Source organism: Aquarana catesbeiana, linkage group LG02 (genome assembly GCF_042186555.1).
Source record: "Aquarana catesbeiana isolate 2022-GZ linkage group LG02, ASM4218655v1, whole genome shotgun sequence".
NCBI lineage: Eukaryota > Metazoa > Chordata > Amphibia > Anura > Ranidae > Aquarana > Aquarana catesbeiana.
In genome coordinates, this window is record NC_133325.1 from 551,411,174 (window position 1) to 551,435,207 (window position 24,034).

Consider the following 24,034-nt stretch of genomic DNA (forward strand, 5'->3'; position numbering starts at 1 on the left):
GACAAAAATCTGCAGAAAACCTAATACAGTGGAACCTTGGTTTACGAGTAACGCAGTTAATGAGCGTTTTGAAAGAAGAGCAACTTTTTTTTTTTTAAATTCTGACTCGGTTTGCGAGTGTTGTCTCGCAAAATGAGCAGAATTCAAGCTAATAGTGTGTGCAGTACTACATTTGGCCAGAGGTGCAGGGGTGCCGGGGACACTTGGAACGGTTCGAAGCTGTTCGGAAATACTCGGAATCACTTTCAGAGGTCAGCCGAGCTGTCCCTGAGTATTTCCGAGGCTTTCCGGCGCCCCCCACCTCTGGCCACATGCGGTGTTGATGTAATAGATGTCAATGCGGAACGAATTATCTTCGTTTCCATTGACTTCTATCGGGGAAACTCGCTTTGATATGCGAGTGCTTTGGATTACAAGCATTCTCCTGGAACGGATTATGTTTGTAATCCAAGGTTCCACTGGTGTGTGTATGGGGCTGTACTTGGCTCTACATCTTAATACCAAAATACACCCCATGATTATGCTGTATGCCAAAAAGCGCCTGTGTGCATAAGCCATTATTTACCTGGGCCAATGGAAAGGAAATCTCCTTCTCTAATACGGTTACGGCAGTAGTGCATGAAGACTCATGTCTGTGGAAATAACTCAGTCACGCTGACGTGTGACGCAGTGTCTCAAACTGTTTTTGTTTTCTGTTACTATTTTAATTTTAGTTCCATTGTTGTCTAGTCATAACTATAAATGGTTAGACGTTTGGTATTCATAAACACTTACAAAAAAAAAATAAATAAAAATAGCCCAGCCGTTTACAGAAAGCACACTTCAGGTATTTACAAATTCCGAAGTGGGACGTGGGTGTCACGCACAAAGTGTAAAAGAGACAAAGCAGACAAAGCCTGGGAAAGTGAGTGTGAGACAGGAAAGCAGCCTAGTGGAAAGCCAGTGATTAGAGCAGCTCAGCTGGGTTCCAGTGCTCAGCTCCCATTGGCTGTTGGGAAGTACAAAACCTGGAGGGGAGGGGTCAGAGAGGTAAAGCCAAGTTCCTGCTCTCTTCACAGATCCTGTTTTTTAGCTGTCTACACTCCAGCTTTCAAAGGTGACCAGACAGCACTGCTATTGGCCTGTGCCAACTCCTGTCTGCAGTTCAAGAAGCAGGTCAGTAACTCCTAATCAGCCATTATTATGTGGATAAACAGCAGGACGTCAAAGCCAGACCACTGACAACCCTTGAGTCTGGACAAATGGCAGAACCAGGAAGTGGCAGGTATTTCAGCTTCAGGAACCTTCAAGGTAAAGTCGTACTGAATTTTACAGCTGTATAACTGGAAATACAGGCAGCTAAATGACGTAACTGAAAAATTAATTTTGTTTCATAGTATGTCATTTATTTCTTGTCGATGTTGGAATATAATGTGTGCTTTGTTCGGTAACCATTTGTGATTTGAATGTAGCAAACCAAAATCTTTTTTTTTGTTGCATTAGGGTGCTGCACTTTGAATGTAAACCTACATCTTGCACCATTAAACAATAACCCCCAATAGATTCTTTATAACATTGTAAAATGCTACTTTATTTTCTCTATAGGCGCAATTAACAAAGCTAAGATATCAGGATAAGGATCCTTCCCTTTTTTTTTTTTTTTTTCTAAATGTGAATTATTTTCAACAAGCTTTAAAAATACTATTGCATGTTAAAATAATGATCCTATCCGTGTGTTCATGTTTTTTTTTATAAATGTATATGTTGAGTCATATGACCTTCAAAGCTTACTTTATTGTTGATGTAGCTGTGTGTAATTTTAATTTTATCGCTAGTTGATAAGATTGTGCATTTTAGATAGAACTGAAAAGAGCTCTAAGCCTATTGTACCGTGTTTGCCGGAAAATAAGACCAGGTCTTATATTAATTTTGGCTACAAAAAACACACTTGGGCTTATTTTTCAGGGGATGTCTTATCTGTGACTCCTGTCTTCTCTCCCCCGTCAGCTCAGAAGTCATCATTATGACATCTTTAATCCCAAAAATAAACCTTAAAACGTTATTGTAAAAATATATAATCTGTTTTGTAGAAAGATTATATAATATCCAGCGAGTCTCCTTCCCTTTTTTTTTTTTTTTTTTTTTTTTTTTGTAACATCATTGTTGAAAATACCTTATTTACAGCGCCGCTGGGCGCTCACGTGATCTGCTGGTTGCTCTTCTTCCCCTCTCCGAGCACTGCTTAGGGAAAGGCCAAGATCTCCGCTGATGTCAGCCCCGCTCCGAGCTCTGTAGAGGGAGGGGCCACTGATGTCGGCTGGGAGGAGAGGGGAAGATCTCCAGCAGGTCATGCTGTAACTAAGGTATTTTCCACAATAAAGTTACAAAAGGGAACACACTGGACATTATATAATCTTTTTTTTCAAAACGGATTCTATATTTTTACAAGGACTTTACTAGGGCCTATTTTCAGGGTAGGGCTTATATTGAAGCTCTCCCCGAAAATCACGCTAGGTTTTATTTTCGGGGTAGTGCTAATTTTTGCGAAAACAGGTTTTTTTTTTTTTCTTTTCGTTCAACCCAGCAGGCTGAACAAAAAAAACTGACAGCTCAGGAGGAGCCACTGTACTAACTATAGAACGTTAGTACAGCCATTGACTGAGAGCATTGATCGGGAGCCAATCGGCAGACCTTTTCGGTCATATCCGTTCTGGAGTCGGACCGATTCCAGTACACATGGGCTACATAGTTAGGTTGAAAAAAGACACAAGTCCATCCAGTTCAACCTTAAAAACAATAAATAAATAAAATAAAAAATATTGTACAATCCAATATACCCAATTTTATACCCTCAGTTGATCCAGAGGAAGGCAAAAAACCCCAGCAGAGCATGCTCCAATTTGCTACAGCAGGGGAAAAAATTCCTTCCTGATCCCCCAAGAGGCAATCGGATTTCCCCTGGATCAACTTTACCTATAAATGTTATTACCCAGTTATATTATGTACATTTAGGAAAGTATCCAGGCCTTTCTTAAAGCAATCTACTGAGCTGGCCAGAACCCCCTCTGGCGGGAGTCTATTCCACATTTTCACAGCTCTTACTGTGTGTGGCTGAATGTTGAGCGCCCGTCATTCGGCCCGTGTGTACTATGTGGCTTAGGCCACATAGGGCTGATATTAGATTACTTTTTTTTGATTAGCCACTGGGGCAACTGAACAAAAAAATGAATGAACTGAATCCCCCATCCACACAATCAAGGTGGATGGAGGAATCCTCCCCGCTGTGTCATTGTATTACGACAGTGGGGCTCCTCTGCTGCCAGAATACACTGATCAGTCTGTAGCTCAATGGCTGCTGATTTAGAGCTCTTCCAACAAGCCCGTTTACAGGAAGTCCGTCGTTAGAACGATTTCTGTTAAGCAGGAGCGGCCACACATGGATCGACATTCAGATGGTTCTAGTCCATCTATGGCCAGCTTAAGACTAGATGGCCATATACAGAGCGAATTTCATCTGGTTCCTGATCAGTAGGGATGAGCTAAAGCGTGTTCGGATTCTAGTCCGAACCCACCTGAGTGATCCCACTTGGAAGCTGTCACCTTTCATAATTCATAATAGTTCATAATCACACACATAGGTTGGACTTGATGGACTTGTGTCTTTTTTCAGCCTCACCTACTATGTAACTATGGAACCTTTAGTGGGCCAATTATTAAGGCTAAGACATTACCTGCGCCCCCCACAGGTGCATGTATACAAGGGATATGTATATGTGCAACTGTGAAGCAGGGAATGCCTTGGCCACTTGTGATTGATCGAGTACAGTGACAGCTTTCTGATGGAATCTCTCAAGTGGGTTTGTACTAGAATCCAACATGCCTGAGCCCATCCCTAGTGATCAGTGATAAGCTAGGGCATGTTCAGACTAGAGTCCAAACCTATGTGTGCGAGCCTGCCAAGAAGCCCTCACTGTACAAGGCAATAATTTGCGGCCGGGACATGCCCCTTGTCACGCATTTACAGGCCACTTGCCACAGGTGATTGGTCTGTAGAATTGACAGCTTCCTAATGGGCTCGTACACATGGGTTTGGATCCTAGTCTGAACACGACTAAGCTCATCAGTATTTATGATGAACCGGCCAAAATTTGCTCCACAGTTGGCCCTGTCATCACCCTCCAGGCCAATAAACTTCAAATGAAAAATCAAAGGAGCAAGGCAGAAAATTGTCAGACGCACTGCACCTGCATCTAGTCAGTTGCAGGCACTGTTTGAGAATTTTGGGTCTGGCTGTGAAAATACAATAGTCTCCATTGGGAGATTTGTCCATCCGTGCTGTTTATCGTGGATAGAGAAATTTGTAGATTTCTATTGTTTAGTCTGCAGGTTGAGCAAAAAAATAAAAATCTTTAGATACTTGGGTACTGGTAACAGCTAGGTGACTGTCTATATAAGTACTAGATTGCATTTTGCTCATGTAATCACCATTCTGTTAACAAACAATGATATATATGTTTCAATTTCAAGGAAAATTTATCAATTTATGTTGCATATCAATTATACAGAAAGTAACAACCTCCAGTCCTGATTACTTTTTTCCACCTAATTTACAAACTATCAGAATATTACTTGTTTAGGTTTAAAATCACAGTACTGGTATTGGCTTACTTTTGTGAATGTTAAATGAAACCTATCCTGAGAGAAACCTGGAGCCTTGCCATTGCTGACCTTTAGTCTTCTGGGTTGAATTATGCTGGAGATCACTTTCTGTGAGCCCAGAGCATCAAGAGCCTGCTGCTTGGTCTGATTGTGATTTCATCATGCTCCCCTGGGCTTTAGTACGGCTGCATTGAATGGTGCCTACATGTTATTACAGCAGCACCATTCAGTTACAGGAGTAAGGATGCCCATTTTTAGAAAGGACTCTTCGCGCCAAGTAAGAAGAGAAATAAAGGAGAAGACAGCTGGAAATGGGAATGTATACAAAACAAAAATTGGGTAGGGTTCTAGGGGATAATGCTGCATGCTGTGCCCAGTCTAAGAGACTGTGAAAGATAGTCTAGCATGACAGTGACCGAACCCTCTGTGGGGCAAGTATTCCTACTTGGTGGCTGCATAAAAGGAGGTGCATAAAGAAACTGCATCATTAGAGGTTAAATGGCATAGTGACCACAGAAACTGCGGTAATTAATCTCCAGAATATGCAGGGGAGAGCAGTTTGGAGAGGGTGTGAACTGCGCACGTTTAGGAGATATTTACCGTACCTATAGGTAAGCCTTATTACAACCTCTTTAAGGAGATTCACCCTTTCTATTTTCCAGTTTACTGTTATCATTGAAAGTAAAAGAAAATACCAAATTTAGGGTTATCCACAGACAAATGGAGAAGAAATCTTCTAATGGCGACACTAGTTCTGGTGACCTGAGGGTCCCCAAGGAATTCCCTTAATTTGTAGGGATTTCCTCTCACTTCTTCCTATTTGGCTATGGGACAGAAAGTGAAGGAAAATCGCTGCAATGGGAAACATGGTGAAAAAAAGCTGACAGTGGTTCTTCCTTGCTCTATCGAAAATGAAGTTCTACTTTAAGGCTTTACTGATGGCATCAATGATGGCTTCTCCAGAAAAGTTTGCCAAAAGTTCCAGTTTAAGGTTTTAATGGTTTTCTTTATATGACCATTTAGTATTGACTACATGACTCTTTAACCTCTTGCCAACCAGCCGCTGTCGTTATACAGCAGTCGGTTCTCCTGCACAAAGCGTCATAGCAGTAAAGCGGCTCGTGCGGGTATGATATCGGCCGCTGCATGCTGCGGGAGTGTGCCCGCAGGTTGGGTGGACTCTGTCCGCCGGCGACCCATGATCGCCTATTACAGAGGCAGAACAGGGAACTGCCTTTTGTAAACAAGGGGATTCCCCGTTCTGACAGGTGACTTGACAGGGATGTACTGTTCCCAGTGATCAGGAACAGTGATCTCTGTCATGTTCCAGTAAGCCCGTCCCCCCTACAGTTAGATCACACCTAGGAAACACATTTAACTCCTTGATCGCCCCCTAGTGTTAACCCCTTCCCTGCCAGTGATATTTACACAGTAGCCAGGGGCTATTTATAGCACTAATCACTGTATAAATGTCACTGGTCCCAAAAAAGTGTCCGATCTGTCTGCCGCAATGTCGCAGTCCCGCTAAAAATCACAGATCACCGACATTACTAGTAAAAATAATAAAAATGCCATAAATCTATCCCCTATTTTTTGTAGACGCTATAACTTTTGCGCAAACCAATCAATATACGCCTATTGCGATTTATTTATTTTTATTTTTTGGTACAACGTCACATGACTGCGCAATTGTCAGTTAAAGCGACGCAGTGCCGTATCGCAAAAAATGGCCTGGTCATTAAGGGGCAAATCCTTCTGGGGCTGAAGTGGTTAAAAACAAACAAAACAAAGTGAATTATCTGCAGTGTATGTGCATCAATCTTTCTGTAACCTCTCCCCAAAATGAAAGAAATAACTCCTTAGTGCCCTGTCCTCAGCCTATGTGCATAATCAGATAAGATATCTCTCAGCACTTAGTTCCAAATATATGTTCAAACCTTCAGCACCCAGTTCGCAGCTCATGAATATCAGCACATAGTACACTACGTTTGTGCTTTAAACTCTCAGGACCTAAAGTGTTACTAAACCCACAATAATAAAATCAGTCCGTATGTGCAGTAAAGCATGATTGTTATGCTTACTATGGAATCTATAGGGGTTAGTCCTCCGTATTGTGTAAAAAAGGCTGTTTGATCCTGTCTTCTCTGATCTGATCCTCCCCTCCTTCCACTGTCCCCTGATAATTTCCCGATAACACAGAGCCTATGTAGTCAGGCTGCACATGCTCAATTTAGTGTGTATTGCTAGAGAGTTTTTTTTTTTTTTTTTTTCCTGGGAGAGTACATGTGATCAGCACAGGGCCAGTCAAGCACTGTCCAGACAGAATCAGGGGTCTTGCAGTTTCATAGGACAGTCAGAAAACTCCTCTTACAAGCTTTAACTAGTGCTTGGCTGGACACTGCTAGAAGCCACAAGACTGCTCTACCTGATAATGAGAAAAGGTATTTAGCAGTTTAAATTTACTAAAATTAATTTCCATGTTCTGTGTACTGTGGGAGACCAGATATAGTAAATGCAGGGTCTTGGGTTTAGTAACACTTTAACCACCTCAATACAGGGCACTTTCACCCCCTTCCTGCCCAGGCCATTTTTCAGCTTTCAGCGCTGTCACACTTTGAATGACAATTGCGCGATGACGCAACACTGTACCCAAATGAAATTGTTCTCATTTTTTTCGATTTTTTTAAAAACAAATGTTTTCCTCTGTTTAGGCCGATATGTATTCTTCTACATACTTTTGGTATAAAAAATCGCAATAAGCGTATATTGATTGGTTTGCGCAAAAGTTATAGCCTCCACAAAATAGGGAATAGATTTATAGCATTTTTATTAATATATTTTTTTTACTAGTAATGGCGGCGATCTGTGATTTTTTTTTTTTTTTTTTTTTTTTTTAATTTATCGTGACTGCGATATTGCGGCGGACACTTTTGACACATTTTTGGGACCATTGACATTTCTACAGCGATCTGTGCTATAAAAATGCACTGATTACTGTATAAATGTGACTGGCAGGGAAGGGGTTAACACTAGGGGGTGATCGAGGGGTTAATTATGTTTCCTAGGGAGTGATTCTAACTGTAGGGGGAGGGGACTCACAAGAGGAGGAGACCGATCGGTGTTCCTCTGTACTGAGAACACACCATCAGTCTCCTCTCCCTTGACAGGACTTGGATCTGTGTGTCCTGCTCTGTTACCGGGCAATTGTGGGTGCCCGGGGGACATCGCGGCCGCCGGGCACGCACATCGGGTCCCCAGTGACGTGGCGGGCGCGCGCCCCCTGGTGGGCCGGGAAGATATGACACCCTCCCAGAACGAGAGCCGCGCCGCCCCCGCCTGGCCGTCATATAACAGCCGGCGGGCGGCAAGAGGAAGTAAAGTTTTCCTGTCTAATTGTACCTACAGGTAAGCTTATAATAAGACTTACCTGTAGGTACTGTAAATATCTCCTAAACTTGCACCGTCTAGGAGATATTTACTATATACACCAACATCCTTGGTGCATGCACTCTGAAGGAATGGCCACTCATGCCGTTTCTTCAGGACCCTGTGCCGTGACCGGCGGCTCCCGCACACATGCGTGGGAGTGCCGTCATCGCGGCTCCGGCCAATCACAGCACCGGAGCCTGGAAGAAACATCGGGGAAGATGTTAGCCGCCTGTGTGCGGGCCCTGCTGCAGGGCTTCGTTCTAAGGTAAGTACTTCATAATGTGATGCATACTAGCTCATTATGCCTTTTTGTCTTGCAGGTTTGTGTTTGTTTTTTTGGTTTTTTTTTTGGGCTTACAACCTCTTTAAGCTGGCCATACACTAGTAGATTTTTGTTTTAAAATATTTTGTTTTAAGAATGTTTGTTCAATATTCTAATTGTTAGTGGGGGTCAAATTGGCATTCTTTGCAAGCAAAGTGATGAGAAAATTTTGAAGGGGCAAGCAAGTGAATTTCTAACAGTAAATGTTGTTTTTGTTGGTGCAATTACATTCATTCCAAAACGTTGTTAGAAGCAAACAACATTTTTAAGTACTTTTGAACGTCCTTCAGCCAGTCACTGAATGAACAAAGAATTTTTTTTAAATGTTTATATGAATATTCCTACAAACGTTTGTTTGAAAATCTACTAGTTTATGGTCAGTTTCAGTTTTCAGGATATATGCGTTAATCCTCAGCTGATAGTGCCCAGCGCATGTGCATTAGCCCGTCATCAGCATAATGGGATAATCCCTCCTATTTAGGCCTGTTTCACACCTATGCGAATTGGATGCGGTTTATACCGCATCCTATTTGCATGACATTTTAAAATGCGTTCATTTGAAAGAGGCTGGTTCACATATGTGCGTTGTATTCGCACTCCGCATTGCCCAAAAAAAGTGTGCGTTTTCTGGGCATTGCGGTGCGAATTGCAAGAACATGATCTTCTATGGGAACACATCTGATTCGCAAATACATTCTGTTGTGAACAGGATAAAATCCTGATGCAATCCTGACCTGATCCTGATCAAAAACTGACGTGAAACGCTGAACAACTGTTTTTTCTCTCTGCAGGGAAACCAGAGCTTCAATTCGCACCGCACATGTGTGAACCAGGCCTTAGTGATAAGTTTAAACCTGCTAATAACCTTTAACCTCCACTGTTCCCCAAATACACTGACACACTCTCTCTTCCAGGTTTATTTTCAATATCCTCCCCTTTAACTTTACCATACCTCTCAACTTTCTGAGATGAGAAAGAGGAACGCCTATTGGCAAAAAGTATATAAGCAAAGGACACCAATGCGACATGGAGAATTAATACACAAAAACTATATAAAGCATAATTATAATAGGCTTACAATATACCTAATATTAGCATTATAAAAAGGCCATAATTTAGTGTTTTCTACTAGTTATTACCTTAGTTTGTTGATAATATAGTTATGCTGTTTAACTTTAAACACACATAGTGGTTCTCTCAGGATTTTTACACAAGGACATTCTGTATCTTGTTGCTTCAAATTATTTTATATGTTCATGGGGCCCTGTTAATGCATATTTAGCAGTAGATACAATTGTTTAGAAGGGATTTAGCAAATTAAAAACGGTATGTGCTTCTTACAGTAATTCATTTTTTATTTTATTTTTTTTTTTAGAGTATTTCAGAACATTCAGGCTTTAGTCTGTCGTAGTATACTGTGCCTTTTATAATGCTTATGGCAGATCAAGATTGTGGTAGAATATAATTCTGGGAAATGTGTGGCAGGTCCCAAGAGCAGGCCTTGGTAGCCTACAAATCTGGCAAAATGCTGCATGGCATAGCAACTGAGAACATGTGGCCATGTGGTTTTGGTGGATTTGACAACTTGTCCTCTTGTAGTGTTGGTCGCATTGGTAATGTCTTCTTGTGCGTCGCACATATGGGAACATTTCCTCTTGTTAAGGTGGCACTTTGGTATTGTTGCACATTTATTACCAAAACCAGTCATCCTGCACAAGAAGAGAGAGAAGCCGTGACTGGTCTTTATATTACAGGAAACTACTGCACAGAGACAAGGTTTCAAACTGGATTATATCACAGATCTGGAAGAAATACATAAAGCATCATGATTTAAGAATAGACATGCCTCTTATATTTAGTCAATGTGTGCTTATTCCCAGGTTCAAGTTTATTAGAAATCCCAATGGTCCTGGCCATTAATTGGGTTAAAAGGAAAAACTTCTAAAGCCCTCTTTTTTTTTTTTTTTTTTTTTTTTTGCCTAAGTCAAAATATTACGACACTTCTTCTGGTACTGACCAGAGCTGTGTGAAGTTGGCACCCCATGTTAAAACCCGAATAAAAACATACCATTCGTTTGTGCCGCAAAAATGAGCGTTTGTGGCGGTTTGGTTTCTGAGATATTAAACATTCAATTTAATGTAAGCCCCGCCCACTTTGCACCCCATGTTACTTAATTTTAAAAACAAACACGCCATTCGTTTGTGCCGCATTTGTGCTGGTTTGTGCCACTTTGGTTTTGGAGATATTGTGCGTTATAGTTGCTGAAACCCCGCGTCCAGAGGAACTCACAGCATGGGTAACAACTTGGATCCCTTGCGGTTGCTGGACTAGATGGCAGATGTGGACCGGCTGCTTTCCCAGCTCAGGGTGGAGGCGGCATCCAGAGGAGCGGAATGGCTGCAGGAGCAGCTCTCATCTGTCCTACGAGGTCGAGCCTCTGGGGCAGGAGTCCGTACGAGCTCGGAGGTTTTGGCCCCTGGAGTGCTACTCTCCGGTCTCCTCCCTCAGAGCTTGGTGCCACATTGGGAGTCCCATGCGGGCCACTTCAGGACTACCTGCAAAGCGATCGGCTTCGCTCACGGGTGGTGCTCCTGGAAGGAATCACCTTCATCGTCGGGGGCGGGGCTTCCGGGGTGTCTGTGTCTCTCCCCAGCCCACCCGGCATCAGGAACAGGTGGGCTCCTCCCCCAACGATGAATCAGCGGGGGCAGAGCCTCGGCGGGGGAGTCGTGCTGCTATGGCCCCCAGGCCCTTAACCTCCGTGGCCGGTGGCTCTCCCAGGACCAGCCAGCACCAGGTGATATCAGAGGTGCGGAGGAGCAGCGGTGTGAGACCAGGGCCCTGGGTGCTCCGGTAAGGTGACCCAGAGATCGGTGGGTGGAGACGGTGCAAGCAGACGGGGCCAGCAGCCGCACTAATCCTTGGCATCCAGGGCCACTACTCCTGGGGTGCTGCTGGAGAGAGGAGACGTGGAGATAGGTGAGAGATCGGAGGGCAAGTTGTCCGCTTCAGAGGGGGAGGAGTCGCATGGACGCACTTCATCGATGGAGTTGGGACCTGTGGCTGGTGGGATCCTTCCTAGGCAGCCTGGTAAGTCTACTACTTCTAATATGTCTGTGTTTTCTGCTGTTGATGATGTGTGTCTAGGGGGAGGGCCCTGTCCCGCATGGAGTTGGCTGCTCTGAGGTCTGATTTGCCTGCGCTTTCTGCACCTTCTAGTGCGGGCTGTGGTCACACCACATCTAGGTCAGATGAGGGGTTGCAGGGGTTCCTTTTGGGTTTGAGGGAGCTGGTCCAGCCATTTGAACCAGAAACGAGTACCCAAGCCATGCCGTCGTCAGCGTGGATCCCGCCGGTGGGTGGGTCAGAAGCGACGAGGCTGGCTTCGGTGTCCAGGGTTGATCCCCCTGCGGCGGAAGTGCCCATCTGCGGCGGGGCATAAGTTGGCGTTGAGGGACAAGGCGTTGAGTCGTCGGAGGCCGTTACCAAACAGGATTCAGTCAGATTGGCCAACTCTGCAAAATGTGAGGTTTACGTTTGTTTTGAGGGGCCTCTGGGTGCGCACCTGAAGCTGGAATTCTGTGAAAAAATTTGGAAGGGTGAGTATGTGGGGATATTCTTTGCTACCCCTGGAAAAATTTTATCTGGATAGGGTCAAGCCAGAGGAGAGCAAAAAGGAGGATGAAGAAAAACGGCTATACAGGCTTATCCCGCAGACTTTCCCTAATTGGCTGCAGGCTTTTGCAGTTGGGGAGAAGAATCTGGAACACTGTTTGGCGCTCTTCTGTTATCTTGACGCCATCAGGGACGCCTACAGGGTCTACAGGGAATCTGCATGGTTGAGGTACGACGAGCAGTTCCGGCATCAGAGATCTATCCGCCCGTCCTTGCGGTGGGACCACAAGGTCATTAGTTTGTGCGACTTATGACCTTGGCGCAGGCCCCTAATCAGTTTTTTCCAGGGGGGGCCGGTGGCACATCTACCCCCGGACAACCTGCTGCAAAGAAAAGGGGTGTCTGCTGGTAGTATAATGAGGGCTCCTGCAAGTTTGGGGGGGCTTGCCATTACCAGCAAACCTCTGGCTGCGGAGGTTTACATCCCTTGTCCCGCTGCTTCAAGCAGGGGAAGGGGCGTGCCGGCGAGTGTGTTAACAAAAGAAATGACGTTAGTGAGGGTGGAAAGGATGCGGCCTTTCCTCGATGGATATCCGGATTGGGAGGCTGCTCGGTTGTTAGGGGTGGGTTTCTCCGAAGGCTTTCGCATACCTTGTTCCCTGGCCTCTGTTCCACCAGTGTCCCAGAACTTGCGTTCGGGCTTGCAACATCCTGCAGTGGTTTCTGAGAAATTGCGGAAGGAACTTGCGTTGGGCTGCATTGGTGGCCCTTTCCCCTCGCAGCCTTTAGCGGATTTGGTGATCTTGCCCCTGGGGGTCGTGCCTAAGAAGGACCTTAAAGTGCGTATCTTGGGGTGGTACAGGTCATCAACTGTGTCACAGCCTCGTCGCCACCCGTGGTCCGACTTCTTCAGCACCTAGTGTTACGTTGTCTACAGTTAAATGTTTTTCTTTATGCTGTTCACCTCCCGGGAGTTGAGAACAGCTTAGCTGACGCATTGTCTCGCTTTCAGTGGGGCAGGTTCCAGTAGTTGGCACTGACAGTGGAGCAACGCAGGGTCCCTTGTCCCGAATGGCTGTGGAGGATTGCCTTGGAGTCGTCTCCGAATGGATCAGACGGTCAGTGCCTGACATGTGGGCAGCCTATAATAAATTATGGCAAGAGTGGTTGTCTTTGCTGCAGCAGGCTGAGGTGGAGCAAGAGGGCCCAGAGGTGAGGTTGCTGGTCCTTTACTTTGTTTCACGGAACCTTGATTAGGGGGTGTTGGTGTCAGTCATGGAGCGGAAATTGGCAGGATTAGCATTTTTCTTCAAATTGCAAGGCTGTCGTGATTTCACAAAAGATTTTTGTGTCCGACAGGCTCTAAAGAGGTATTGTAGGTCTCAGAAGCGCAGGGATTCCAGGCGCCCTGTTTCGTTTGATATTCTGCAAAATGTTTTAGCCCAGTCGGTTTCCCTGTGTTCCTCAGTGTATGAGGTCTCTTTGTTTAAAAGCCTTCTCTCCGGCTTTTTTTGTACCTTTTCGGATTAGCGAACTAGTCAGCCCTTCCAAGAGGGTCCATGGGGGTATGTTGGATCGTGAGGCCATCTGCGGGCAGCACAGGGTCTCCCTGCTGTTGCGATGGTCCAAAACGGATCAGGCTGGCAGGGGCAGAAGGGTTCAGATTTTTGCTGTGCTGGCTTTGCCCTTGTGTCTGGTGGGTGCTGTCAGAGTTTCTCACAGTGCGCCCGGATTTGGCTGGGTCCTTTTTGTTACATGCACACGTGTCTCCCTTGTCCAGATTTCAATTCATATCCATTTTCAGTAAATGTTTATGGGCATTAGGTTTAGAGGGGAAAGAATTAATCTCGCACTCATTCCGAATTGGGGTGGCCACGGAAGCCGCCAGGTGTGGGTTGGATGATAAGACGGCCAAGGGTATTGGTAGGTGGGAATCGAAGAGGTTCCAGCTATATGTTCATTCTCATCTGTTGTCTGATTGGGGGGGGTAGGTCATTTTGTGAGTGTTCTGTGTTGGTAAGCCTGTGTTTGCGTGCTTGTTTGGTGTTATTTGTGGTATTTGTGTTCTTTGTGGTGGTGTTTCTTCTCTTTAAGGTGGTGTGATGGGCCTTGTCTGGATACTGGGCCACTCCTATGTGTTTTGGGGGGCCAGGCGAGTAGACGTTATGCCCAATGGTAGGCAACATTTCTAGGCAGGAACCTTGTATCCGCTGGTTGGGGGTACCGAGCATGCTGTGGAACAGAATGGTGTCGGAAGTACATCGCTTTGCATGACTGGATAGACTGCCGAATGTTCTGGTGCTACACGTTGGCGGTAATGATTTAGGACTGAGGTCCATGTTGAACATCATTTGTGATGTCAAGTTTGATTTCCTGCGGCGCCGCATGGCCTTCCCAGATATGCTCGTCGTGTGGTCTGACATCATTGCTCAGACGATTTGGCATTTGGCTAGGTCAGTGGAGCAGCTCGATAAGGCCTGCAGGAAGGTCAACAGGGAGGTAGGCAGATTTGTAGTTAGGAATGGGGGCCTGGTTATTTGGCATTTGGAACTGGAAACGGATACTTGGAGATACCTTTTGGGGTGACGGGGTACACCTCAATGTGGTGGGAATTGATTTGTGGGCCCTGGGGTTGCAGGATGGTATTCCGAGAGCTTTGAGGGTGTGGAGGGGCACTCAAGGGTAAGGTCTTCCTCTTGTGCGCTGTGGCGGAGGTTGGTCTTTGCTGGCGAATGAAGAAACATCGGATAAGGAAGGATTCAGGACCCATCGGTGGTATAGGTCCCTCTGGTGTATTCCAGGTAACTTGGTTTAGCTGGAATTGGTTAATGGGTGCACTGCGGTTATCGGGTTACCTCTGAGCCACTATGTCAGCTGGAGGCCTAGTATAGTAAAAGGTACCGCAGTGCATTCTTGAATATACGATACTTTGGGGTTCCTGCAAAGACCAACGTGATTAGTGACTGATGGGTTTTTGGTTTAATAAATGTTTTTTACGGTTTTATGTTCATTTAAGTTTATTTGTTAATAAAGAGACAATTTTTTACTCCATGTATGGTGTGGTCTCCATTAATGGTATTTAATGGTACGGGTGGGATGGAGTATGGGGTTGGTCTGGCAGTTATTGGCTAAGGATGGAACATCTGTTCTACAATGGTCATGCCTTTTCCAGGGTACAGTATGAAGTGCAGTGCCCATTACAGTGGGAGGAGCATTACATTAAGGAAACCCACGCTGAGTATAGGTTCTGTATGTAAGATTTAATAATGAGGTGTAAAGTCAGTGTGGTTTGGCAACATATAATGCACAATAGCTCCAAAACCAAAGCGGTACAAAAGTGTATTTTTGTGGCATAAGCCAGCACAAACGCGACACAAATGAATGGTGTGTTTGTTTTTAAAATTTAACAACATGGGTTGCAAAGTGGGTGGGGTTTCAGCAACTATAACACACAATATCTCCGAAACCAAAGCAGCACAAGCGTTTATTTTTGCAGCACAAACGAATGGCGTGTTTTTTTTTTTTTTTTTTTTAAATTCAGCAACATGGGGTGCAAAGTGAATAAAATTGAATATCTAATATCTCAGAAACCGAACCGGCACAAACGCTCATTTTTGCGGCACAAATCAGCACAAACTAATAGTATATTTTTATTCATGTTTTACAAACATGGGGTGCCAACTTCATACAGCTACTGGCCAGGTGTAATTAGTAACTGAACTCCTGGCCATCAGATCAGTCATGTTGTTGCCTCTCAAGGTATGAAGCTGCTACTGAAGTCTTGATTACTGTGTGAGGACTCCTTGAAGTCTCTGTGACACTTCTGGCAGCCTGTGTGAAGTGTCAATGTTGGCATGAAGTGACATGGGCACTGCAGGCAGGGCCCTCTGATGCCACAGACCTCATGATTTATATTAATGGCCCTGGAAAAATCAGTAGTAGCAAAATGTGTTCGGTTTACTAAGAATATTGAATGCCATCTTAAAGTGGAGTTCCACCCACTTTTACAACTCTTCAGCATCCCTCACTAAACTGTGCACTGTAAACGAATTGGATATTTAAAAAAAAATTTTCTCAGCACCTACTGTATATCTGCTGTATTCATTTTTCACTTCCTCCTCCCTGGCCGTGGCCCATCGTATCATTTCCTGTTTGCAATGCTTCTGTGAAGGGGCGGCAACTTCCTCTGACACTGTCCTTGCTATGGAAACCTGACCTGAAACCTATTACACTGCTGCACTGAGCATGTGCGAGATCTGCAAGGATGAGATCCAGGAAGAGATACAGTCTGGCTTCAGATGCCCACACTTAAGATGGCCACAGCCTGCTGCAAGTTTATAAACTAACAAAACAGACCTTAGTTTACAGACTAACTTTACTAGAATACATTAAGCTTGTGTATTATAGGGGTATTTTTATTTAAAAAGTATAATTTCGGCCGGAATGCCGCTTTAAAGCTCCTCTCTGAGCAAAGCTCCCCCTCCTATTCTCACCTCCTTTTCATCAATTACCTTGTAAAGCTGTTTTAATACTTGCCTCTATTTTTTTTTGTTGGGATGCTTCTATAAGTGACGATCGGTGGATCCAGCACTGTAGTCTTTGTCCTTGCTTACTAGTCACCTCTTTGTGATGTCCTCATTCTGCTGCTCAGTTGATGCTGAGATGTCCCAATTACTGGGCAGCCAATAGAAAGTGTCTATTACCTGGGCAATGAAGTGGTGGTAGTGGTATTTTGGGCATTTAACTTAACCTAACCAGCATGGGGGGGATTTATGTCCAGAGTTTGACTTTAACTTTTGTTTCTGTGATCATTCCAAATAAGCAGGCACACACAGATATCATAAATATTTTATGATGATTTAGATTTATGGCTCAGTCTCGGTTTTTGCTCTGCTATTGTAAGAGTTTTTCCTCTTGCATATTGGCAGGACAAGATCTGTGAGGCATGCTGTGTCAGGAAGGGAGTGTGTGATGGACACCCAGCTGGAAAAGCTGGTGAATGGAGGGGGGAGGAGAGAAAGGTGTGGTATTTCAGATCAAAGTAAACCAATGACACATTAACAGTTACTGTTTGTTTTTATGACATGTTTGGCAAATATTATATCAAGGACTGCATAGCATAACTGTAAACAATGAAGCTGTTGAAATTAAAAGCAATATAAGTAGGGTGTTGCATACCAAATAAAATGTTACTGGTTTGCTTTGCACTACATTTTCATCTGAAGGATAATATGTACTCTGAAGATCCATTGTAAGGAGTATGTGAAAGTTCTGAAATGAGAATATTCTGTTTACTGTTATTAAGATTGTATTACAGATTAACGGGTTAGCAAATATCATTGGAACAGTTCATACTGAAATATGGCTGGTCATTAGAAAAGATTTGTCACTTCAGTGTCTTTTTTTGCTTGTTGCAGCCCTCCCATTCAGTGAATGCTCTTCAGCATCACCTCAAATGGCACCAGGACATCCAGACCAGGAGACTTCATCTTCTGAGCATAGTTCTTCTTCATCTGACAGTGATTCAGGCTGTGCATTGGAAGACTACCTCGATATTAAGGTAAGCACCCCACCCCACACCTGTCAGTTTTTCAGGCAGATCTGAAAGGAAGCTCTTTGGGCAGATGGATGTAAACTGATGTGTGTCTCTTTACATCTTATTAGCTCCTAGTCCATTTTAGGTCTGGAAAGAAAAGTATGCATCCCTTTTCTGTTTTATGGAACCTAAATGTAAAAGATCTGAGGTAGTCGGACATGCGTCACCCCCCCCAGCTCATTGGCCAAACATGGGTTCATTAAAGAATAAGTTCACCTTTTGTAACCATATTCAGGGGGTAACGTAACCTGTTACCAATGGACCGGCCCCCGCACCTTCCCGATTCCCTGCTCTGACGCAATTTGAAAAAACTTGGTCAAGTGGGCTTCGCCCGACTGGCCACATTACTCATTCAGTGTCCTGTGAATGGGAAAACTATCCGGCAACCTTTGCGGCTGTCAGCTTCTAGTTTTCAATGAACTATCACAGCACTATGGAACACTGTGGTAGTTCATTCTCCCTTCCTGTCAGATTAGATCTGCTCGCCCATACAGGATGTACAGACACACAGATACACTGACAGATCTGCTGGAGACCTGCATGGCACCAGTGATCTGCTGATCGCTGGTGCAATGCTTTACAGCAGGGATATGCAATTAGCGGACCTCCAGCTGTTGCAGAACTACAAGTCCCATGAGGCATAGCAGGACCCTGACAGCCACAAGCATGACACCCAGAGCCAGAGGCATGATGGGACTTGTAGTTTTGCAACAGCTGGAGGTCCACTAATCGCATATCTCTGCTTTACAGGATCCAAAAAAAAATGCAAATTTCTTTTACCTGCAAAAAAATGTGCATTTATTATCTTTTTTCTAAAAATTGAACTTCTCCTTTTAAAGCCTAGTTGGATGACATTACTTGTATTCACTGATAAAAATAGGCGCAGATGGGAAGTCACCTGTACTGTTGCTGGAACACAGCACTGCATACTCTTTGTAGCTAATACTACAACAGTATGATACAGTGCTCACAGTGCATGCATAGTAATGTAATGGAAATGGTTCAATTGGGCCAACTATTTAAGTCAAATAAAAAAACTGAATTATACTTTAAGGTCAGGTCGGAAACAACTGAATGGCCACAGATGTCACATCTGCACCGTTTGGATCTAATTCAGCAGGGGATCTGTTCACAGTTCCCCTGCTGATTGTAACGGACATGGCCCATGTGAAAGGGGCCTAGTTTAGCTGCAGAACTCCAGGCAGATCCAAAAACTGAAGTGAATTCTGTCTTTTCCTTTTTTTTTTTTTTCATTTACATCTCCAGTCAAACCCACTGAAAGTAAAAAAAGTAAAAGCATCTATAGATAGTGGCCACATACAGGTAAAAGATCAAATTCACCTATTAGTGATGCAGTTAGTCAGAACATCACTGGAAGGACTAAAAGCAACAGCTTGTTAAGAACCTTAGGATATCCACTGTTAGTATCTAGCAGTCCAGTGTGACCAGACACAGTATATATTATGTGACTATATAAATGGATCCTAAACTCCAGTTCAATGCAAACAATAATATTTTTAAAAGACATACACCTGTCAGGAAACAAACAATGTTAATTAACCTGATAGAAGCACATATGCAGTAGTAAAAACGAATTAAACTATGATATTATTATGATAGTGTTGAAGTGATCCTTTATATGGGAAGAGGATGCAAAGGTGACATGTCGGGCACATAAATAGCCATTAAAGGGTTAGAGTAATACAGTGGAAGGAAGAAAGTCCTTCAACAAAATGAAAAGTTTCATATACTATATTCATGAAGAGCGAAAAGTATGCTTCTGAGCAAACAGGCTTCAGCAAATAATTTTTTGAGTGACTTTGGTGGAGACATAAAATAGATACAGGTGGTTCTATATATTCTGAAAAGTTCTGTATTTACTGAATAGGTTTTTTTACATTCTTTTCACATTCAACTTGCTATGTCTCCCTTGTATTAAAGGCTCATCCCAGTAATGTGCACTTCACTTTATCGAACAATGAAGACCAAGAATTAAAGCTTATCCAAACACTGCTTCAGTTGCTTCCGCCTCAAGACTGTGATGTAAGATCCTGCAAATGCATTTATATTACTCTTTACAAAGAGATGTCAAGGAGAAGCATAAAATTATTCTGAATGTGTGGCCTGCTAAAATATGTTATTGCTCTAGATGAAAAGGATTGTAATTTGTACAAAAGCTTCTTGGTGGAAACCGAAACTGATATAAAGTTGCTGGTACTCCATAAACCAAAAACTATCGTCACAACATAAAAATCCTAGTTGAACACTTTAAGGCAGTGGTTTTCAACCTCGGTCCTCAAGTACCCCTAACGGGCTTTTACTTTTACGTTACTTTACATTACTTTTTACGTTACTTTTCACGTTACTTTACTTTGCACAGCTGATTTATATCTATATCAATGACATGGCATTGATAAGAGCTTATCTAAGTTTATCTAAGGGAGGTTCCCAAAACATGGCCCGTTGGGGGTACCTGAGGACTGAAGTTGAGAACCACTGCCTTAGGAGACCAAAGGCACTTAGCACTAGTTTCCATTTTGATCTGAGGTCCTGGTATGTATTAAAAGACAATTTTTAATTACAATCTGTGCTGTCTGCTGCTCCACTCCACGCTGAAGCCCAATTTGTGGAGGTTACTATGGGGGAGTTAAGGCCAGCACTATAGCCACATCCCCTCTCTGTGAAAATGGATTTCACACAATGGGAATACAATGTAATCTCTGGGATTTGTAGTTCCACAGGGTTAGTGCAGGTTCCTCTGTTGGTGCTCCTCTCTGCTTATGCTTTGATCAGCTGCTCCTGGTCCAAACAGCTCCGTTCTCTCCTAGAGGCCATTGAGCTTTTAAGCAGCTCCAGCACCCTCACTAATTCTCAGACCAGGCCTCTAACTGCTCTATGAAGCTCTGCAGCTCACAGCCCAGGCTCCTGGGCTGCACTGTAAAAATCTGGCCTGGGCACAGCCCTACCCTCCTGCATTTCTGTGTATGTTTACAAGCAGCCAGCAGATAAATCGCACAACCCGGTCAGCACTGAATTATCTTTTACTTTTGTGAAAGAACAGTCCTGCTGTGTGATCTAGCTGCCAGCGCAGTGTATGCGGCTACTAGTAAACATACACTCTGCCAGCAGCTAGATCACACAGCCCCGACAGCACTACTGTTCATTCATAAAAGCAATAAGATCATTCAGTGCTGGCAGGGTGATTTACCTGTGATTTATCTGCCAGCTGCTTGTAAACTTACACAGCACCAGCAGAAACATCACACAGCCAGACAGTATTAAACTTTTTCTTGCGCTTGTATAATGCATAGAGCTGACCCTGTCCCCTGCTGTGCTAAATGGCAGCGCTCATCCTCCGCATGCAACTGCTGGCAGAAAAAGTACTGTCAATCAGCCCTCATTGGTTATTCATCTCCTTGCTAGCAACATGTTCAGAGCAGTGGGGGGGGGGGGCTTGGGGTAAAGCTATTGACCATGTTAGCTTAGCAACAGGGCCACAGATAAGCATGGGACCATTTGCATTTTGGTCTTCTGGGGGATTTTATTAAGCATTTTGCGGTGTTACTTTTTGAACTTTTCTACAGGAGTAGAACTTTTTTTTCTTTTGTTCATTTTTCTGACAGATGGGCTTTTCACTTGTTTATAAACATACAGTATCTAACAAAAGTGAGTACACCCCTCACATTTTTGTAAATACTTTATATCTTTTCATGTGACATTATTGAAGAAATGACACTTTGTACAATGTAAAGTAGTGCGTGCACAGCTTGTACAACAGTGCAAATTTGCTGTCCCCTCAAAATAACTCAACACACAGCCATTAATGTCTAAACCGCTGGCAACAAAAGTGAGTACACCCCTGAGTTAAAATGTCCAAATTGGGCCCAAAGTGTCAATATTTTGTGTGACCACCATTATTTTCCAGCACTGCCTTAACCCTCCTGGGCATGAAGTTCACCAGAGCTTCACAGGTTGTCACTGGAGGCCCTCTTCCACTCCTCCATGACATCACAGAGCTGTTGGATTTAGGAGACCTTGCGCTGCTCCACCTTCCATTTGAGAATGCCCCACAGATGCTCAATACGGTTTAGGTCTGAAGACCTACTTGGCCAGTCCATCACTTTTACCCTCAGCTTCTTTAGCAAGGCAGTGGTCGTCTTGGAGGTGTGTTTGGGGTCATTATCATGTTGAAATACTGCCCTGTGGCCCAGTCTCCAAACGGAGGGGATCATGCTAGTATGTCACAGTACATGTTGCCATTCATGGTTCCCTCAATAAACTGTAGCTCCCCATTGCCGGCAGCACTCATGCAGCCTTAGACCATCACACTCTCACCACCATGCTTGACTGTAGGCAAGACACACTTGTCTTTGTACTCCTCATCTGGTTGCCGCCACACACACTTGACAAAATCTGAACCAAATAGGTTTATCTTGGTCTCATCAGACCACAGGACATGGTTCCAGTAATCCATGTCCTTAGTCTGCTTATCTTCAGCAAACTGTTTGCAGGCTTTCTTGTGCATCATCTTTAGAAGAGGCTACCTTCTGGGACGATGGCCATGCAGACCAATTTGATGAAGTGTGCGGCTGAGCACTAAAAGGCTGACCACCACCCCTTCAACCTCTGCAGCAAACTGGCAGCACTCTTACGTCTATTTCCCAAATGACAACCTCTGGATATGAAGCTGAGCATGTGCACTCAACTTCTTTGGTCGACTATGGCGAGGCCTGTTCTGAGTGGAACCTGTTCTGTTAAACCTCTGTATGGTCTTGGCCACTGTGCTACAACTTAGTTTCAGGGTCTAGGCCATCTTTATATAGAGCAACAATTCTTTTTTTCAGATCCTCCGAGTTCTTTGCCATGAGGTGAGGTGATGTTGAACTTCCAGTGACCAGTATGAGAGACTGAGAGCGATAACACTAAATTGAACACACCTGCTCCCCATTCACATCAGAGACCTTGTAACCCTAACGAGTCACATAACACCGGAGAGGGAAAATGGCTAATTGGGCCCAATTTGGAAATTTTTACTTGGAAGTGTAATCACTTTTGATGCCAGCGGTTTAGACCTTAATGGCTGTGTGTTGAGTTATTTTGAGGGGACAGCAAATTTACACTGTTATACAAGCTGTACACTCACTACTTTACATTGTAGCAAAGTATAATTTCTTCAGTGTTGTCACATGAAAAGATATAATAAAATATTTACAAAAACATGAGGGGTGTACTCCCTTTTGTGAGATGCTGCATCTCTTATTAGGTTCTAATTTAGTAAAATAAGGAACATTTAAAATAAATATTATTGGAATTTTTTTTTCCCCTTAACACTAATAGACACAATATCAGAGCTTAATTTGATTCAAAACATAAAGATTTCTAAATGCAAGGATATCTCATAAATGAGATTTTTAGTGTAACTTATCACAATGGCAAAAGTAACGTCCATGCCTTCAGTTCAGCATTCTGATTAATGGCAGAGCTCATCCAAGAAAAAAGCAGAGGAAGCTCTTGTGATATCCTAAAACTTTTCTTATCATCCAACTAGCTGTAACATGCTGTGGGGGGAGGAGTGACTTCATAGCAATAAATTTCACAGTAAGATTTGTATTTTTGATTTATAGTTATGTATTTTTTTTAATAGTTTGTTTTGTTCTCACATAGCTTATCTCTATTGTCTCTGTGCTGTTTACATAAGTATATTCATTTTATCATTCATTTGATCTTAAATAGGAAAAGTTTTGCACAGGCTTGGGAGACCTAGAGAGGAGAGAGCTGAGGAGCCTCAGTACCTATCGGAGACATCATTCTATGAGACACGGAGTTACTGTGCCTGTCACTTCTGACACTCCTGACAGTTGCTGCATGAGGGTAAGTGAATAAAGAAGATGCTCTAAAAAGTACTTGCTGCACATGGGCCATATAATAATGCTGCATAGTACAGTATATACTTTTTAGCCACAGAAGAGGCTGGGTTGATAATGTAAACTTATTGGCTGCTATTGGCAACCTGTTTCCACTCTCATACCTGTACAGAATGCGAACGATTGCTATGAGTAACCTCATTGAGCTTGATTTCCTTGAGTTTTATACATTAGTTAAATGTGTCTCTTACAATCTTGCTTTCTTATTTAAGTGTTGGCATGTACAATGCATTCTCTGCAGGCCTTTTTGTTTTCTGTGTTTAGTGATTCGTGAAATTCCATGACTAACGCAGCTGCTGTTGAGAATACTTCCCACTGTCGTGCAATTGAACAGTGTACAGCAAGAATACAATGTTTGATATGCTGTGGAGGGATTTTCCAAGGTCGCCACTCCAGAATATGGCTCTAGATCATTATATTCCTACAATTCCTCCAACGGTGACTAATTAAAAGGATCATACATGTTAGTTGCCTTGTACTCAAGCCCCGAGTATAATTATAATGACTAT

The 24,034-nt window shown here is 43.6% G+C and overlaps 1 protein-coding gene across 2 annotated transcripts in view; it reads left to right on the forward strand.

Annotated features, from left to right (window-relative positions):
* Nucleotides 1-990: 990 nt before the first annotated feature.
* Nucleotides 991-24,034, forward strand: part of PRICKLE4 (prickle planar cell polarity protein 4) — a 33,977-nt gene continuing 10,933 nt past the window's right edge. Inside the window, exons 1-4 of one of the 2 annotated variants that reach the window (XM_073615928.1) lie at nt 991-1,290; nt 17,423-17,565; nt 19,543-19,644; nt 23,335-23,472. In XM_073615928.1, the coding sequence (XP_073472029.1) occupies nt 1,242-1,290; nt 17,423-17,565; nt 19,543-19,644; nt 23,335-23,472 (432 nt within the window). In that variant the 5' untranslated portion in view covers nt 991-1,241. The remainder of the gene's footprint in view (nt 1,291-17,422; nt 17,566-19,542; nt 19,645-23,334; nt 23,473-24,034) is intronic. The other variant, XM_073615929.1, reaches the window with a different exon arrangement.